We start from the raw sequence: 15,050 nt of genomic DNA on the forward strand, positions 1-15,050 counted from the left end.
GGGAGATGATATTTTTTGTCTTGTAAATCATCTCTCTGTTATGCACTGTATTTTTTTTTTTAATTTACACATATATGATTTGTAAACATTTGAGTGTGTTCCTCTTGACGGGGACCTGTGCTTGTGTCTAGATGAGACATTTAGTGATCTCAGACAATGTACACTGATAGTTTGCTCTTGGGATCTACATCTGATTCCTATTTGAACTAATTCTCCTTTGTCTTACTTTTTCTTGGGTACGTACTTTACTAGTAAATCTAGAACTTTTTACTATCCCATTTTCTTCCTTTTTACTGGCGCTGATATAATCTAAATGTGTAGCAAGTGCCGTAAAACCATTAAAAACAAACAAACAAAATTGAAGTACGTAGATATTTTCTGGGATTCTGGCTGGGTTTTTACAGAAGGTCACTAGCTGTGTCTTCTATTCCCTTGCATCTCTTCTCTGAGTTTGCTTTCTGTCTTTGTGCGGCTATGTGGTCTAGTGGTATGACACTCGTTTTCGGATCGGAAGGTCCTGAGTTCGAGCCTCGCTCGGCACACGCATAGTTGAGTCCTTGGAAAAGGCTCTTTACTCACATTCTCTCACCGTCATCATCATCATTGCCTTTTTCACCCTGGGTCAGGGTTTGGGCCACAGACAAACAGCCTCCATCCTTCTCTATCCTGAGCTACCTTTTTAATCTCATTCCAGGTCTTACCACTTCTCTGTATATCAGCTTCTTTAATTCTTCTCCATGTTCTCACCGTACTCAGGTGTAAAATGAGTACCTGGCGTTTTACAGCGTTGTCTCTGTCGGGAAAAAATTGTATTCTCGCCTAACAGGCGTCATGTCTCGTTTTACATGTTACATGTTGCTGTTGGTCAGGGACCTGTTGTAAAGCGCTTTGAGCACATTAAGTGGATATTGCGCTATATATAGACCTGTAAATTCTCAGTCAATTAACTGAAATCAGTCAATTCGTCAAATTCAAATATTTTTTAAAAGGGAAGAAAGAAATGAATACAGAAAGTGGAAAGAATTCATGAATCGTAGTCGATTGACTGTAAAGTTAACTAGGAATGTTCTACAGCGCCACGCATAGCTCATGGGCCGTTTATATTAATGATGGATATCTATATATTGCCAAGGCTAAGCGACGCTTTTTAGAATTGCCGTGTCTGAACACACCCCAGTGTATTTTCACACAGCCTTCGTGAAATTATTTTTTCACTTTCGAAACCTGTCGTAGCCAATTTTAACTGAGCCGCCGAGCGATAAATTTCACTGTTTCGTCTAAGCCAAAATTGACCACATTTACTTGAAGGACAGGAAAAGTATGAGAAAGAAAAATTCGAAACCCCGGAAGTTTGTTTTGTAGACACCTTCAAATCGAAAGTTAAATGATTGCTACAAGCACATCTCGATTGCCTCATGTTGTAAACAAACTGGTTGACCGTTTCTAAGTTTCTTCACTGATTGGGTACCTAATTATAAGGAACAATGGTAAGTAGCCTAATTAATTCCCGCGCAAATTAGTTTTCTGCCATTGCTTTGCTCAAGTGAGCTTGCTGTTTACCTGTCATTTTGATTCTTTGGATTTTACGACGAATTACGAAGAAGAGTTTCAGTTTCAGTCAATTTTTATAGAGCTCATTTACAGGTCTATATATAAAAGCTTAAGTTTTTTTTTTTTTTGTCTTGGAATGGGATTACATAGTGTTGTCTTGACACTGCCCCTGATCGGAGTCCTTGGCTTGGAGAGAGACAGTCAAATGTTTAGTTATGGTTTTGGGAGATATTTTTGTTCATTGTAAATCGTCTCTCTGTTTTTTATTGTTCACACACACACACACACACACACACACACACACTACACACACACATACACCCACACACACATCTCTCTCTCTCTCTCTCTCTCTCTCTCTCTCTCTCTCTCTAATATATATATATATATATATATATATATATATATAATATATAATATATATATAATTTTTTGTTGTTGGTTGATTTTTGTATTTTGTTGAGTATATAATTGTTTGTAAACATTTGAGTATGTTTCTCTTGTTGGGCTACTGTGCGTGTGTCTGGATGAGACTAAAGGTGATCTGACTGATAGTGTTCCTGGAATCTACACCTGTTCCCTATTTGAACCAGTTCCCTTCGTCTCCTTTTCTCGGGTGCTTTCACCCGTAGTAATTCTAGATTTTTTAAATTTTTTTTTATGATACCATTTTCTTCCTTTTTTTTTTACTGACGCTGATATAAACTAGATGGGCGCGAGCGCGTGAATCTCTTATAAACAAAACAAACAAAAAACTAAAAACAAACAATAAACTATTTTTATAAACAATTTACTATTTTAATTATGAGCTCTGAAATGTCGTAAAAGACATTTTAAGTAAACGATTTCTGTGGGAAGAATGAAAAAAAAAAGATATTTTTCTGGTTTTCTGTTTTGGTTTTTTTTTTTTTTTTTTCCCCTTCAATATACTACAATCGTGCATATCGTTATAAAATTTATCCAATACATGATATCCCGAAATATATTTTTTCTACCCAACTGGGAACCGCTTACAGCTTTTATTTTTTAAACTAAAAATCTTTCATTAAATTATGAATGAAAAACATTTCATTGTTGTTGTTGTTGTTATTTATTTATTTTTTATAAAAAATTGTGACATAATATTTCAATCTGAAACTTGTCGCTTTAATATAATATGATTTGTAAACATTTGAGTGTATTCCTGTTAGTGGGGAATGGTGTCTGGGTGAGACTTTTAGGTGATCTCAAACTAAGTACACTGATAGTGTGCTCTTGGAATCTACATACACCTGTTCCCTGTTTGAACAATTTCCCCTTGTCTTACTTTTTCTTCAAGTCCTTTTAATTCTACATCTAGAATGTTTTTACTACCCCATTTCATTAGTTCAACCAATGGAATCACTTGTTTCCTTGAGCTCTACTAATAACAACTCATGAGACGCTGCACAAAACGTCAAGCAAGGCTTTGCTGGTAGTTCAGGGGCACAGTGTCTCGTTTCATCTAAAAACTTAAGCGATGTTAAGCGTGGCCAGTGGCCGGATGGGTGATTGATCGTGGGAAATTCGGCTCCCGATGCTGTGTCCTTGGGTAAAAACGTCAAGCAAGGCTTTGCTGGTAGTTCAGGGGCACAGTGTCTCGTTTCATCTAAAAACTTAAGCGATGTTAAGCGTGGTCAGTGGCCGGATGGGTGATTGATCGTGGGAAATTCGGCTCCCGATGCTGTGCCCTTGGGTAAGGCACTTAAAACACATTACCCTACCTGTTTCGGGTGTGAATGAGTACCTGGCTATAGGCAGGTAGTGGCGGATTTTGTAAGAGTGTCAGTATAAAAAGGACGCCTTACATACGGTTGGTACTCTATGATTGAAAAAAAATATTCCATATGGTTTGCTGGGGGAATAACTAAAACATCGCGAAGCGCATTGGGTATGATAATTCCGCGTGAATGCTTATATTTATTATTATTTTTTATTCTATTTTAATCAAAAAAAATTGTGGCACTTTGTGACCACCTAAAAGTATAAAAAGGAAGACCAGTTTTTTGGGGATTGCTATTTTCTTGAAGTTTTCTTTTTTGCTCTGTCTGGCGCTGTTTCACACACACTCTTTCAGATCGTTATCTTACATCAGTGCCTGCTCCATAATTTATTTAAGTGCTCATTTATTTATAATGTTCAGATTCGATTAAATCTACTACCGTGGTATATGATGAAACGATGGGGAGGAAAAAAGAGGAGGAGGTGGATGATGAGGAGGAGGAGAAGATGAAGAAGAGGAGGAGGAGATGATGGGCAGCGTGGCTCAGCAGTACGGTCTTTGCTTCGTACCCCAAAGGTACCGAGTTCGATCACCCGCCGCTGCGTTGTGTGATCTTGAGTAAGTCACCTCGTCCTAGCTCAATTTGCGGCGCTGCATTGCGGCTGACGCATGGGTTATTCTAGGCTTCCCTTGGAATTGACCCTAGAGATAAATTCCCCCCATGGGACGAATAAAGGGAATTTTATATTATTTTTTTATGGTGGCATTGAGGTGATGGTGGTGGTGGAGGAGGAGGAGGGGGAGGGAGGGGGGGGGGGGAGAGTAGGAGGAGCAGGAGAGTTGTAAAAAAAAAAATCACTTTACGCGTTTTTACGAGTCATAAAATTCACGACAAGGGCACTCTTTTTTTTATCATATTCAAAACATCAAGGAAAATAGGCAAGACAATTGATTCATACTTAGATAAATGACGTGGAAAAGTAGGTACATTTATGCGGGTCTCATTTGATCTCATTACTGCAATAGAAATACATATTAGTAAAACAGTTTTAAAATGTTACAATATTAAAAAAAGTCCGTAATAAATTACGTTCGACTATCATACCGATAAACACGAATACCCGCACAATATGCATGGAAACTCAGTCTTAAAAGTGTCGTGGTAGTTTGGGGGTGGGGGGGGGGGGGGGTGGCAATAAGAGCAACCATTGTTGCATTGCATGTCTTATCATGTGGAGATCGCCTCAACGAAACCATCAACACTTCATCAAAGCCGACTCAAAGATTCAGTGATCCGTGACCGAGGCCAGTCCCATCAGCATTGACTTCGTCATCGGGTCGAATCTCTGGTTTTTTGTTTCAACCAGACTCGAACTCCGCTTCCATTTATGAAGAGATTGGCCCGAATCAACTTTAAACAATATATTATGGAGTTATCATATCATTTAGAATGCTTAACGGATCTCAACCAGCTTCGTTACTTTACAGTCAATACCACTCTCCCTAAATTATAAAATAACAAAATCGATGAATCAATAAAGTTCACTGTCGATTCGGCAGAGTTGCGGGTGTAACAAAAGCGTCTGACGGCGTACCGAAAACCTGGAACACACAACTGTGCTGATTACTGATTGGTAATCGGGGGAAGCGAACGATGTGTGTGTTATATGCAATGTGAGCGGAGTGTGTTGATTTGTGTGTTGACAAGATCAGACAAGACGAACGCATTCGCGTGCAAACACATTAAGTAAGACACACGCACACACACAAACGCACACACACACACACACACACACACACACACACACACACACACACACACACAGAGGCACATGAGAGACATGAGGACACAAAACACGCTTCTGTGCGACAACTCTACACACACGCACACACACTACACACATATATACTACGCCGTCGCGAAATCGCGAAGTCGCGAAGGCTTCCGTCTCTGTGACTGGTTTGACTGGACTGTGATTGTGATCAAGGTGCCTGAATCGCCAACGGTCATCGTGAGAAACGATTCATTATTACGTAACTAGATTGTCACAGGTGGATCTCTTTGAAGGTTGAACGAGTAGATTGGACTAACCTGTATTTATGTGATTTGTTTAGTACCCGGCACTGAGTCACTCGATGCGACATAATTCACCCAAGAAGTGGAATCTTGTCACTTCTCGCAATTATTATGGTGGAAGTGGAAGCGTAAGGCAGCAGTTATGAATCACTGTGCTGTGCTCGGATTTCCATGTTGTGTTGTATAGTGTAGAACTTAGTTGTATTAATATCGATTAAATGGCACTGGCTGATTTCGCTTGGGTTATTTGAATATCTAGTGAAATGTTTGAACTTTAACAGTGCATGGTGACAACATTGTGTCAACCATGGGGGAGCTGTCTTTGTTCCACGGGATTAGAGACCGAACTTGGAATCGGTTCATTCCTCTGATTTTATTTTTCCTTTACATTATTTTACCCGCTTTGACCATCGAGGTGCATCTTCTGACATCTGATCCAGGAGGAACGTTTATTTTCAATTCGTCTTTGAATAAAAACGGAACGTATTTTTTGGACGAGAGGCTCAGCGATACAAATGTTCATCGATTTTTACACTTGAAAAGAAAAGATGGGATTGTTCTAGTGGATGCCATTGAAGCGTGTAAATACAGGCAGCAAAACCCTATTCAATTATCTGTGCATTTTAAATCAAATCATAATCTTCCAAATCCATATACTGTATCTATTCCATATTTGATCTTTTTTGTTGAGCGCACCTGCAAACGCCCTTCAGATCAAATTTGGTTTACTCACAAAAATCGATTGAAAAAGATCACGCACAATGATAGACACACTGCTCATATATTTTTTTCCCAATTTAATACCTGTTTCCATCATAATGAAGATGTTTTATCTCTCTATGATTTCATCCCCACACATTTTCATAAGTGCACTATAAAAGCGATACCTGTCTCAAGGGGTATTTCCATCTCATCAGAAGCATTGAGACTTTCATTTATTCAAAAATATTGTGTTAGAAATAATCTTCAAATTGAAATTTTGATTTCTTTTATGTGTCCTCCTAAATTCTTACCGCAAACCCAACCTGCAAAATATTTACTTGTTTTCCACCCACACCGAATAGAACATATTCCACAGTCAAAGTTTGTATCAGGTAGGCAAAAGAGGAGCTCAGGAAATTTGAATAAACCTGTATTTGATCCATCTTCATACACCAAACATATTAAAGAAGAGCAGGGCGTTGGGACCCCAGTTCTTACCATCACAGCCACAGACAAAGATCACGGAGACAATGGTTTGTTAAAGTATTCAATGATTGCAGATGTCAACTTGAGAAGTCAGGAAATGTTTGAAATCAATTCCGAAACGGGGACCATCAAAACAACTAAGGTGCTTGACAGGGAGGAAATGGATGTGCATTATTTTACAATATACGCTTCTGATAATGCAATTCAGTCTTCAGATCGACTGACAGCATCTGCAACTCTTACTATTCTTGTAGATGACGTAAACGATCACACCCCAGTCTTTCAGCAATCAACGAACAGAATAGAGGTGTTTGAAAATGGGGGGAGAAATATTGAGATTTTTACAGCCAATGCCGCTGATGAAGACAGTGGGGACAATGCCGATATTTTGTACTCTATTCTCAACCCTCAACCTCCCAATGATGTGTTTCTGATAGATCCCCCAACTGGTGCTATCACCACTCAGAGGTCCCTAAATAGAGAGGAGCACAACAGTTATAAATTAATCATCCAGGCTGTGGATCAGGGGGAGTTGAATGAGAGAAGGACTGCAACAATGACTTTGTCAATACGAGTAAAAGATAAAAATGACAATAAACCAGTATTTTCAGAGAAGAGTTATGAAATCAGACTCAAGGAAAATAGACCGGTAAGTCGCACAAGTGAAGTTTTGACTGTTAAAGCAACAGATGATGACATTGGGAGTAATGCTGATATTACATACAGGTTGGTAAACACTGGCCAGGAACATTTTATGATAGATGAAATATCTGGTAAATTGTATCTTATCAAACGCCTGAATTTTGAAGATGAGGAAGAATACACGTTGAGTGTCAGAGCAGAAGACGATGGAGACCCTATTCAACGCACGACTGTCACTGTCTTGGTTCATGTACTGGATGTCAATGACAATGACCCAGAATTCTTTGATTCATTGTATGTAAAGAATGTTGATGAAGATATAGACATGGATGAAACGGTGGTCAGAGTACAGGCATTTGATTTGGACAGTAATGAGAATGCTGACTTGACTTACTCCATTATTCAGTCCTCTGGTGACAACTTTCCATTTAAGATTGATCCAAAAACTGGCTGGATTCGAACATCGAAAACACTCGACAGGGAGAGAAAAGATGTTTACAAATTCATGGTCCAGGCAACTGACAATGGCTCTCCCAAAAGAAGTTCTAGTGTGAGTGTGACCATAGGCCTGCGAGATATCAATGACAATCCTCCAAAGTTTCAACAAAAGATTTATAACGCGTCCATTTCTGAGAATGCAAAGAAGAGAGACCAAGTAGTCAGTGTATTGGCTTTGGATGATGACGAGGGTGATAATGCTCGTATCAGTTACAGAATCGAGGGAGGCAATGATAACGGCGCCTTTCAGATTATGATGAATCAAGGGAAAGGTCTCATCATTGTCAATAAAAAGCTGGATGCCAGGGAACAGAACAAATATATTCTGACCATCTCAGCTTCAGACATAGACAATATGAAAGACACTGCTCAAGTTGTCATAGATGTTAAAGACACCAACAGATATGCACCAGAATTTCAGAGACGTGACCGATTTACCTTCTCTGTAAAAGAAAATGTCCCCATAGGAAAATCTGTCTTTGAGGTTTTAGCGTTAGACGATGACAGAGGGGAAAATGCTAGGATAACTTACTCATTAACTCCACTATCAGTATTCTCCATTGATCCTGTGACAGGGGTGATTCGAACCAGGCAGAAATTAGATAGAGAGACGGTGGCTGACTACATGTTGAATGTCAAGGCCACTGACAATGGAGTTCCTCCAAAAAGTGACGAAGCTGAAGTGTTGGTTACTGTGGGAGATGTTAATGATAACAAGCCTGATTTTACGGAATCTCGATACACAGTTAAAGTGCCAGAAGATGAGAAGATTAAAAAGGATGTTTTGTTGAAAGTTTCAGCTTCGGATAAAGATTCTGGTGAGAGAGGCCAGATAAAATACACGTTTGAAGGTGGGGTTGATGGAGATGGAACATTCAGCATTGATAATCAAGGGAACATTCGACTGGTTAAGGAGTTGGATAGAGAAAAGGTGGCTTTCTATGATTTAGTGGTGTTTGCAGTAGATTCCGACCGTGTATCACCGTTATCATCATCCGTATCCATTCACGTGGATGTGACGGATATCAACGACGAAAGACCCGTGTTTGCATCGGATGTATTTAATGTTTATGTAGAAGAAAACAGTCCTATTGGATTTACAGTGGCGCGGATAAATGCAACGGATCCGGATGAAGGTGAAAATGCTTTAGTGGAATACGATTTTGGACCCGGGTCTGCTACAGATCACTTCAAACTGTCAGGACGTAAAGGTGACCCTGCCATTATTACAACTCTAAAAACTTTGGATTACGAAAATGGAAAACACCAGTATACTCTGTACCTTCAAGCTCGATCGGGGAACCTGATCGGCACTACTAAAGTGTTGGTGTCCGTAAAAGATGTCAACGACAACCGTCCTCAGCTCAAAGATTTCTCTATAATTTTCAACAATTTTATGGATAGTTTTCCAACAGAACCAATCGGACGGATTCCTGCCTATGATCCTGATGTGTCGGATCAAAATTCCCTCGTCTACAAAATTGTATCTGGCAACGAGGCCAACTTGCTCCATCTCAATGAAAGTAGTGGAGAATTGAAGCTCGACTTTCGTCTTAACTCGGATATACCTCGAACTGGAACATTTCATGTCAGTGTGTCAGGTAAGACAATTATACTTTTTGGTCCATAGATTCTTAATATAATGTAGCTGCGTGGTCCTGTGGTATAAGACTTGCCTTCGGATTTGAAGATCCTTGGTTCAAGTCCGGCTCTGAGTTGAGTCAGTGAAACAGACTCTTTAATCACATTCTCTCCAAAGTTCTTGGGGTGTAAATTGAGCACCTGGCCATTAACAACATTGTTGTCACCTAACAGACATCATGCCTCGTCCTATGTATGTTAATATAAGTGTTGCTGTTGGCTAGTGATCCCTTGTAAAGCACTTTGAACACGTTTAGTCCCTTGTAAAGTGCTCTGAGCATGTTTAGTGGATATTACGCCTTATAGATACTCTTGAGAATATATTATATATATATATATATATATATATATATATATATATATATATATATATATATATATATATATATATATATATATATATATTATATATATATATATATGAGCGGAAAGAATAGTTTAAGTTAAGGCAGCAGACGAGACAAAGTCACAAATCGTCTTGTCTTTGTACCGTGTCTGTCATAACTCTGGCACGGAGCCAGGTAGACGCCAACAACACTTTTTACCATTCACACTCATACGATGTAAACACACACATACATAATACAAACAAACACACATACATCCACGATACAAGCACACATCTATGATACAAACACACACCCAAACATAGGTGATACAAACACACGACATACACGATACAAACACACACACACACAAACACACACATACATTGATACAAATCTCATACCACTGATATTGATACCCCATGCCAATGTTGCCTCCATTCAGTCCCCTAACCCCCCACTCCTGTATTTTCTTTTCCGTCCTTTCTATATATTATACTTGCACGATCTTATACTTCTCTGCTCACTTATTTCTCTTCTGTTTTTTATTCCTTCTCTCCTCTCTCTCTCTCTCTCTCTCTCTCTCTCTCTCCTCTTCTCTCCTCTCTCTTCTCCTCTCTCTCCTCTCTCTCTCTCTCTCTCTCTCTCTCTCTTCCTCTCCTCTCTCTCCTCTTCTCTCTCTCCTCTCTTTCCTCTTCCTCTCTCTCTCTCTCTCTCTCTCTCTCTCTCTCTCTCTCTCTCTCTCTTTCTCTCCCTCTCTTTCCTCTCCCTCTCTCTCCCTCTCTTTCTTCTCCCTCTCTCTCCCTCTTTTTCTCTCCCTCTCTTTCCTCTTCCTCTCTCTCTCTCTCTCGCACACACACACACACACACACACACACACATACACTCCTCTCTACTATTATATATATATATATATATATATATATATATATATATATATAATATATATATATATATATATATATATATATATATATATGCCAGATCAAAGACAATCAGCAAGAATTTTGCACTGAAAAATCTAATCCTGAAGTTACGGAGTGTGTCGGGGTAAACACATAACAACATTTGATAATCGTTTGACAGTCCTCTTGTAAAGATAAAAATGTCTGTCTTGTTGTGACATTTTTGTAAGCATGTTAAATATTGTCATTATACTGCATACACGTATTTTTCACCTAAGTAAGGACGGGAGGGACGGTCCTCAAGACTTTACGTCAAAGGCAGGCTTGCCAACTACAAATTCATAAAAACACGCCTTTTATTTTATTTTTCATTTTCGTTTATTTTTCTTCGCTAGCCTGACGTTATTTGCAGGTCTGATAGTCCAAATGGTTGTGGGATCAATGGTGTAATGGAAATACTCTCAAACAAACACAATATGTATTCTTCATTGCCACAATGAGTGTGAAATGAAGTCCACAACTATGTTCGGTTGTCAGACCTACACTTATTATGTATACGTGGCTCACCTTTAATTCTATAAAACTTGTTGAAGAGCTCAGTTGGTAGAGCACTCGCTTCACACGCAAAGGGACTGAGATCGATCCCGGGTGCAGTCGAGATTTTTTTTCTGCCCCTCCCGTCCAACCGGCAGTGAATGGGTAGCTGAGTCTGTTAGATTTGGCGGGAAAGTACTTTGCGATAGACTAGCGTCCTATCCAAATGATAGCAAGCAATTGCTATTTTCCATGGGCCGAATGGTCTGAAGGACTACTTTTTAGAGTTACGAGTCTTGAGTGCCAAATGATAATTTTAAGAAGGAACGAAATATTGACGCCACTCAGCTCTGTGTTATTATTGTACCCATTTTTATGATAAGTTCTCACGAATATTATATCATTATCAATCAGACTATAAACGTTTAAGGTTACACATAGTTTTGGATGTTGATACGTTATATCCGGCTGGCGTATGTTATGAGTATGTTAGATGAGCGCATAGCATCAATATTTTGTTCCCCCTACCCTTATCTACTCTTCCCCGTGCGAAGAGACCTATTAAAAAAATAATAAGTTGACAGGTTTGAAGATAGATACGCCTGTATCGTTTTTTGTTTGTTTGGTTTCTTTTTTGTATGAGAGAGAGAGGGAGAGAGAGAGAGAGAGAGAGAGGGACAGACAGAGAGAGAGAGAGAGAGAGAGAGAGAGAGAGAGAGAGAGAGAGAGAGAGAGAGAGACACACACACACATACACACACACACACACAGAGAGAGAGAGAGAGAGAGAGAGAGAGAGAGAGAGAGAGAGAGAGAGAGAGAGAGAGAGGGACAGACAGACACACACATACACACACACACACAGAGAGAGAGAGAGAGAGAGAGAGAGAAAGAGAGGGAGAGAGAGAGAGAGAGAGAGAGAGTTCCATTGGCAGGTCTATACAGACAGATAAGCTTGTATCGTGTGGTCCGAGGTACCTACTTTCTATTGTACAAATCATATATCATGGTCCTCTCGCAGAGCTCTTTGACGCTTTGTCTGTATGTCTGAGTTATTGTTGGTTTGAATGAGGATTGAGTTCTTGTCAGAAACTACATACTATAAAAGTCTCTTATGGTAATGGCTGCTATACATAGACGTCGTACCAAGCCCTCGTTAACTCATGCGAAGGCGGTAGTCAGATACCCTCCTTGATGGAGATCCATGGTAGCCATCGTTGACTTATAGATAGAACGAAGTTGACGTCAATCAGGTCTTTGTTATAGTTCGTTTTTTTTTTTTTTTTTTTTTGCCATCCGCGTTTATGAGTAATTATCACTTAACCGTTTTAACCAGACTGTAATAAACGTTTAAGGTTGCACATAGTTTTGTGTGTTGGTCCTTTATACTTCCAGATGGCAATGTTGTGAGCCTCTGAGCCAAGCGCATACTAATATAGCCTGACACTGACCAAGAAATGACGTCAAAGGACAAGTCTCTGGCCACAAAAGAAAACAAATCGTGAGTTGTATTCAATAGTTCAACCAATGGAATTAACTTGTTTCCTTGAGCTCCTCTACTAACGACAGCTCAAGACAAGACAGACAAGACGGTGTAAAAAAAACAACTAAGAAATGGCCTCAAACTATAAGTCCTAAAGAGTTCTTGTGTCAGGCTATAGATAGTATGCGCTTGGCTAAGAAGCTCATAACATTGCCATCCGGAAAGATAAAGGACCAACACACAAAACTGTGTGTAATCTTGAACGTTTATAGTCGGGATAATACAGTTTAGTGAGAATTAATTACTCATAAACGCGGATGGCAAAAAACAACAACAAAGACCAGATTGACGTCATCTTCGAACTATCTATACGTTAACGATGGCTACGGGTGGACACCCCATGCTCCAGATGGAGTTAAAAGGAATAAGTTAAGTTTGGTGATTGGGGAAAAAGGGGGGGGGGGGGGGGGGGGGGGAGTGAGACTACAGTTTGGTTAAGCCCAGACTTATTTTCCCTTACTCTACTATCATATTTGTGAACATTATTCGGGCCGCGTACAACTTCATCGTTTTTTTTTATAATTTTATTTTACAATGTTATTTCCCATCCCTGATAAATATAACAATTATGTCGTGTCGAAGCCAGAAACGAATGTCAAGACGGAGAGTCAAATCGTTGTCCCTCTGGTCTTAGATTGCTTGACATATGGACGCGTGTGTTCCCCTCCCCCCCTCCCCCTCCTCTCTCTCTCCCACTCTCTCTCTCCCACTCTCTCTCTCTCTCCCACTCTATCTCTCTCCCACTCTATCTCTCTCCCACTCTCTCTCTCTCTCTCTCTCACTCTCTATTTCTCTATCTGTCTCTGTTTGAGTTTGTTATCGATTCCTAGTTCATTTCTATCGATCTCTCTCACCAAATCAGTTTGAAGAGGAAATTGACAGTAGGATCATTCAATCCGCCAGGAGTACGTAGATAGATACGTACGTATGTACCCAGTGTGCCTGTCTATGTATTGACTGGCAGGGGGGAAGGGTTAAGATAAGGGGTGGTGGGGGGGGGGGGTGGGGGGTTGTTGGACGATTGTAAAAGTTGTACTGTACTCATGCTCTCCTAAGATCTCTCTGCCCCCCCCCCCCGCCCTTTTCAGGATCCTATCGCGTTTTACAGACGGTAATATTTGCTCGCGTGTTGTTACCTTTTTGATAGTATGCATGTCTGTTATTGTAAAGTACTTTCTGCCAGATCTAATATCTAATCACAGAATGGGTGGTTCGTGAACAGAGGGGTCTTGTAAAAAGAAAAAAAAAACAACTACAAAACAAAATTTAAAAAAGCCAAACAAAACAACAACAAAAATAAAAACAAACCCCCAAACAAATAAACAACAAAACACAAAACAACCCCCCCCCCCCCCAAGAAAAAAGCCAAAAACGAAACTACAAAACAACCACCCCCCCCCCCACCCTCTACATAAAAAAAAACAAAACAAAAAAATATATTTATTAAAAAAAAAAAGCAAAAAAAACAAAGAAAAGAAATAAACAAACTACAAAATAAATCGACCCTAATTCTCTCCCACACTACGTTAAGCATCTCGTTCAACCCGACAAAATACCGAATTCCAGTGGTTCGTCACACCCACTCTTTTAGTACGCCATGGTCACACCGCTATAGCTCAGTTGGTAGAACACTCGCCAAGTCCAAGTCCATGAGAGTCATTCAAATCGATCGATATTTGAAGGACGAGTTTTTTTTGACCAATTTAAAAAAGAAAACATGTCCCCCCCCCCCCCCGCCTTCCCCCAGAGAACGGCGGCAGTTAACTCATTAATGCTCCTGTGTTGATGAGGGAAGGCAAGGGTTAGGGACAGGGGGTGTGGGATGGGGGGGGGGGGGGGGGGGGCGATGAGGGATGGGATTAAAGTTGGGTTACCTGGCCGAACAAACATGAAGAAGTAGAATTAAAATGGGATCGCAGTTTGTCTTTTAACACACAAACACACACACACACACACACACACACACACACACACACACACACACACACATAGCAAATCTTCACCTATTCTCTCTTCAAGCACTCACACCGTATCTTCACACATTCATTCTTCTTACACACACACACACACACACACACATACATACATACACCGAATCTTCACACACACACATACACATCATATCTTCACTCATTCATTTCTTCTAACACACGTACGCAAACACACACATACACACCAAACCTTCGCTTATTTTTTCTTCTAACACACTCGCACATACACACGCACATACGTACACACACACACACACAAACAGTCACGTACACGCACGCAATTTGACAAACTTTAAATACCACCTCCTCTTCCCCTCTTCAACCTCTTATCCGCCATGCCCAGACTAAGCCATTGAGGCCCTGGGTTCGACTACCATGGACCGGGTTATTTTAATATTGAATTTAATATTCTA

The 15,050-nt window shown here is 40.0% G+C and overlaps 1 protein-coding gene across 3 annotated transcripts in view; it reads left to right on the forward strand.

The window, feature by feature from the left end:
- The first annotated feature begins 5,200 nt into the window (after positions 1–5,200).
- Positions 5,201–15,050, forward strand: part of LOC144974521 (protocadherin-like wing polarity protein stan) — a 411,532-nt gene continuing 401,682 nt past the window's right edge. For all 3 annotated transcript variants that reach the window (XR_013645755.1, XM_078917457.1, XM_078917456.1), the window contains exon 1: positions 5,201–9,298. Coding sequence is in view for 2 of the 3 variants with exons in the window: in XM_078917457.1 (XP_078773583.1) it covers positions 5,677–9,298 (3,622 nt within the window). In the remaining variant the exon portion in view is untranslated. The remainder of the gene's footprint in view (positions 9,299–15,050) is intronic.

Source organism: Berghia stephanieae, chromosome 6, assembly GCF_034508935.2.
Source record: "Berghia stephanieae isolate SIO BIC M18660-M18661 chromosome 6, UCSD_Bste_1.3, whole genome shotgun sequence".
NCBI classification, from domain to species: Eukaryota; Metazoa; Mollusca; class Gastropoda; order Nudibranchia; family Aeolidiidae; genus Berghia; species Berghia stephanieae.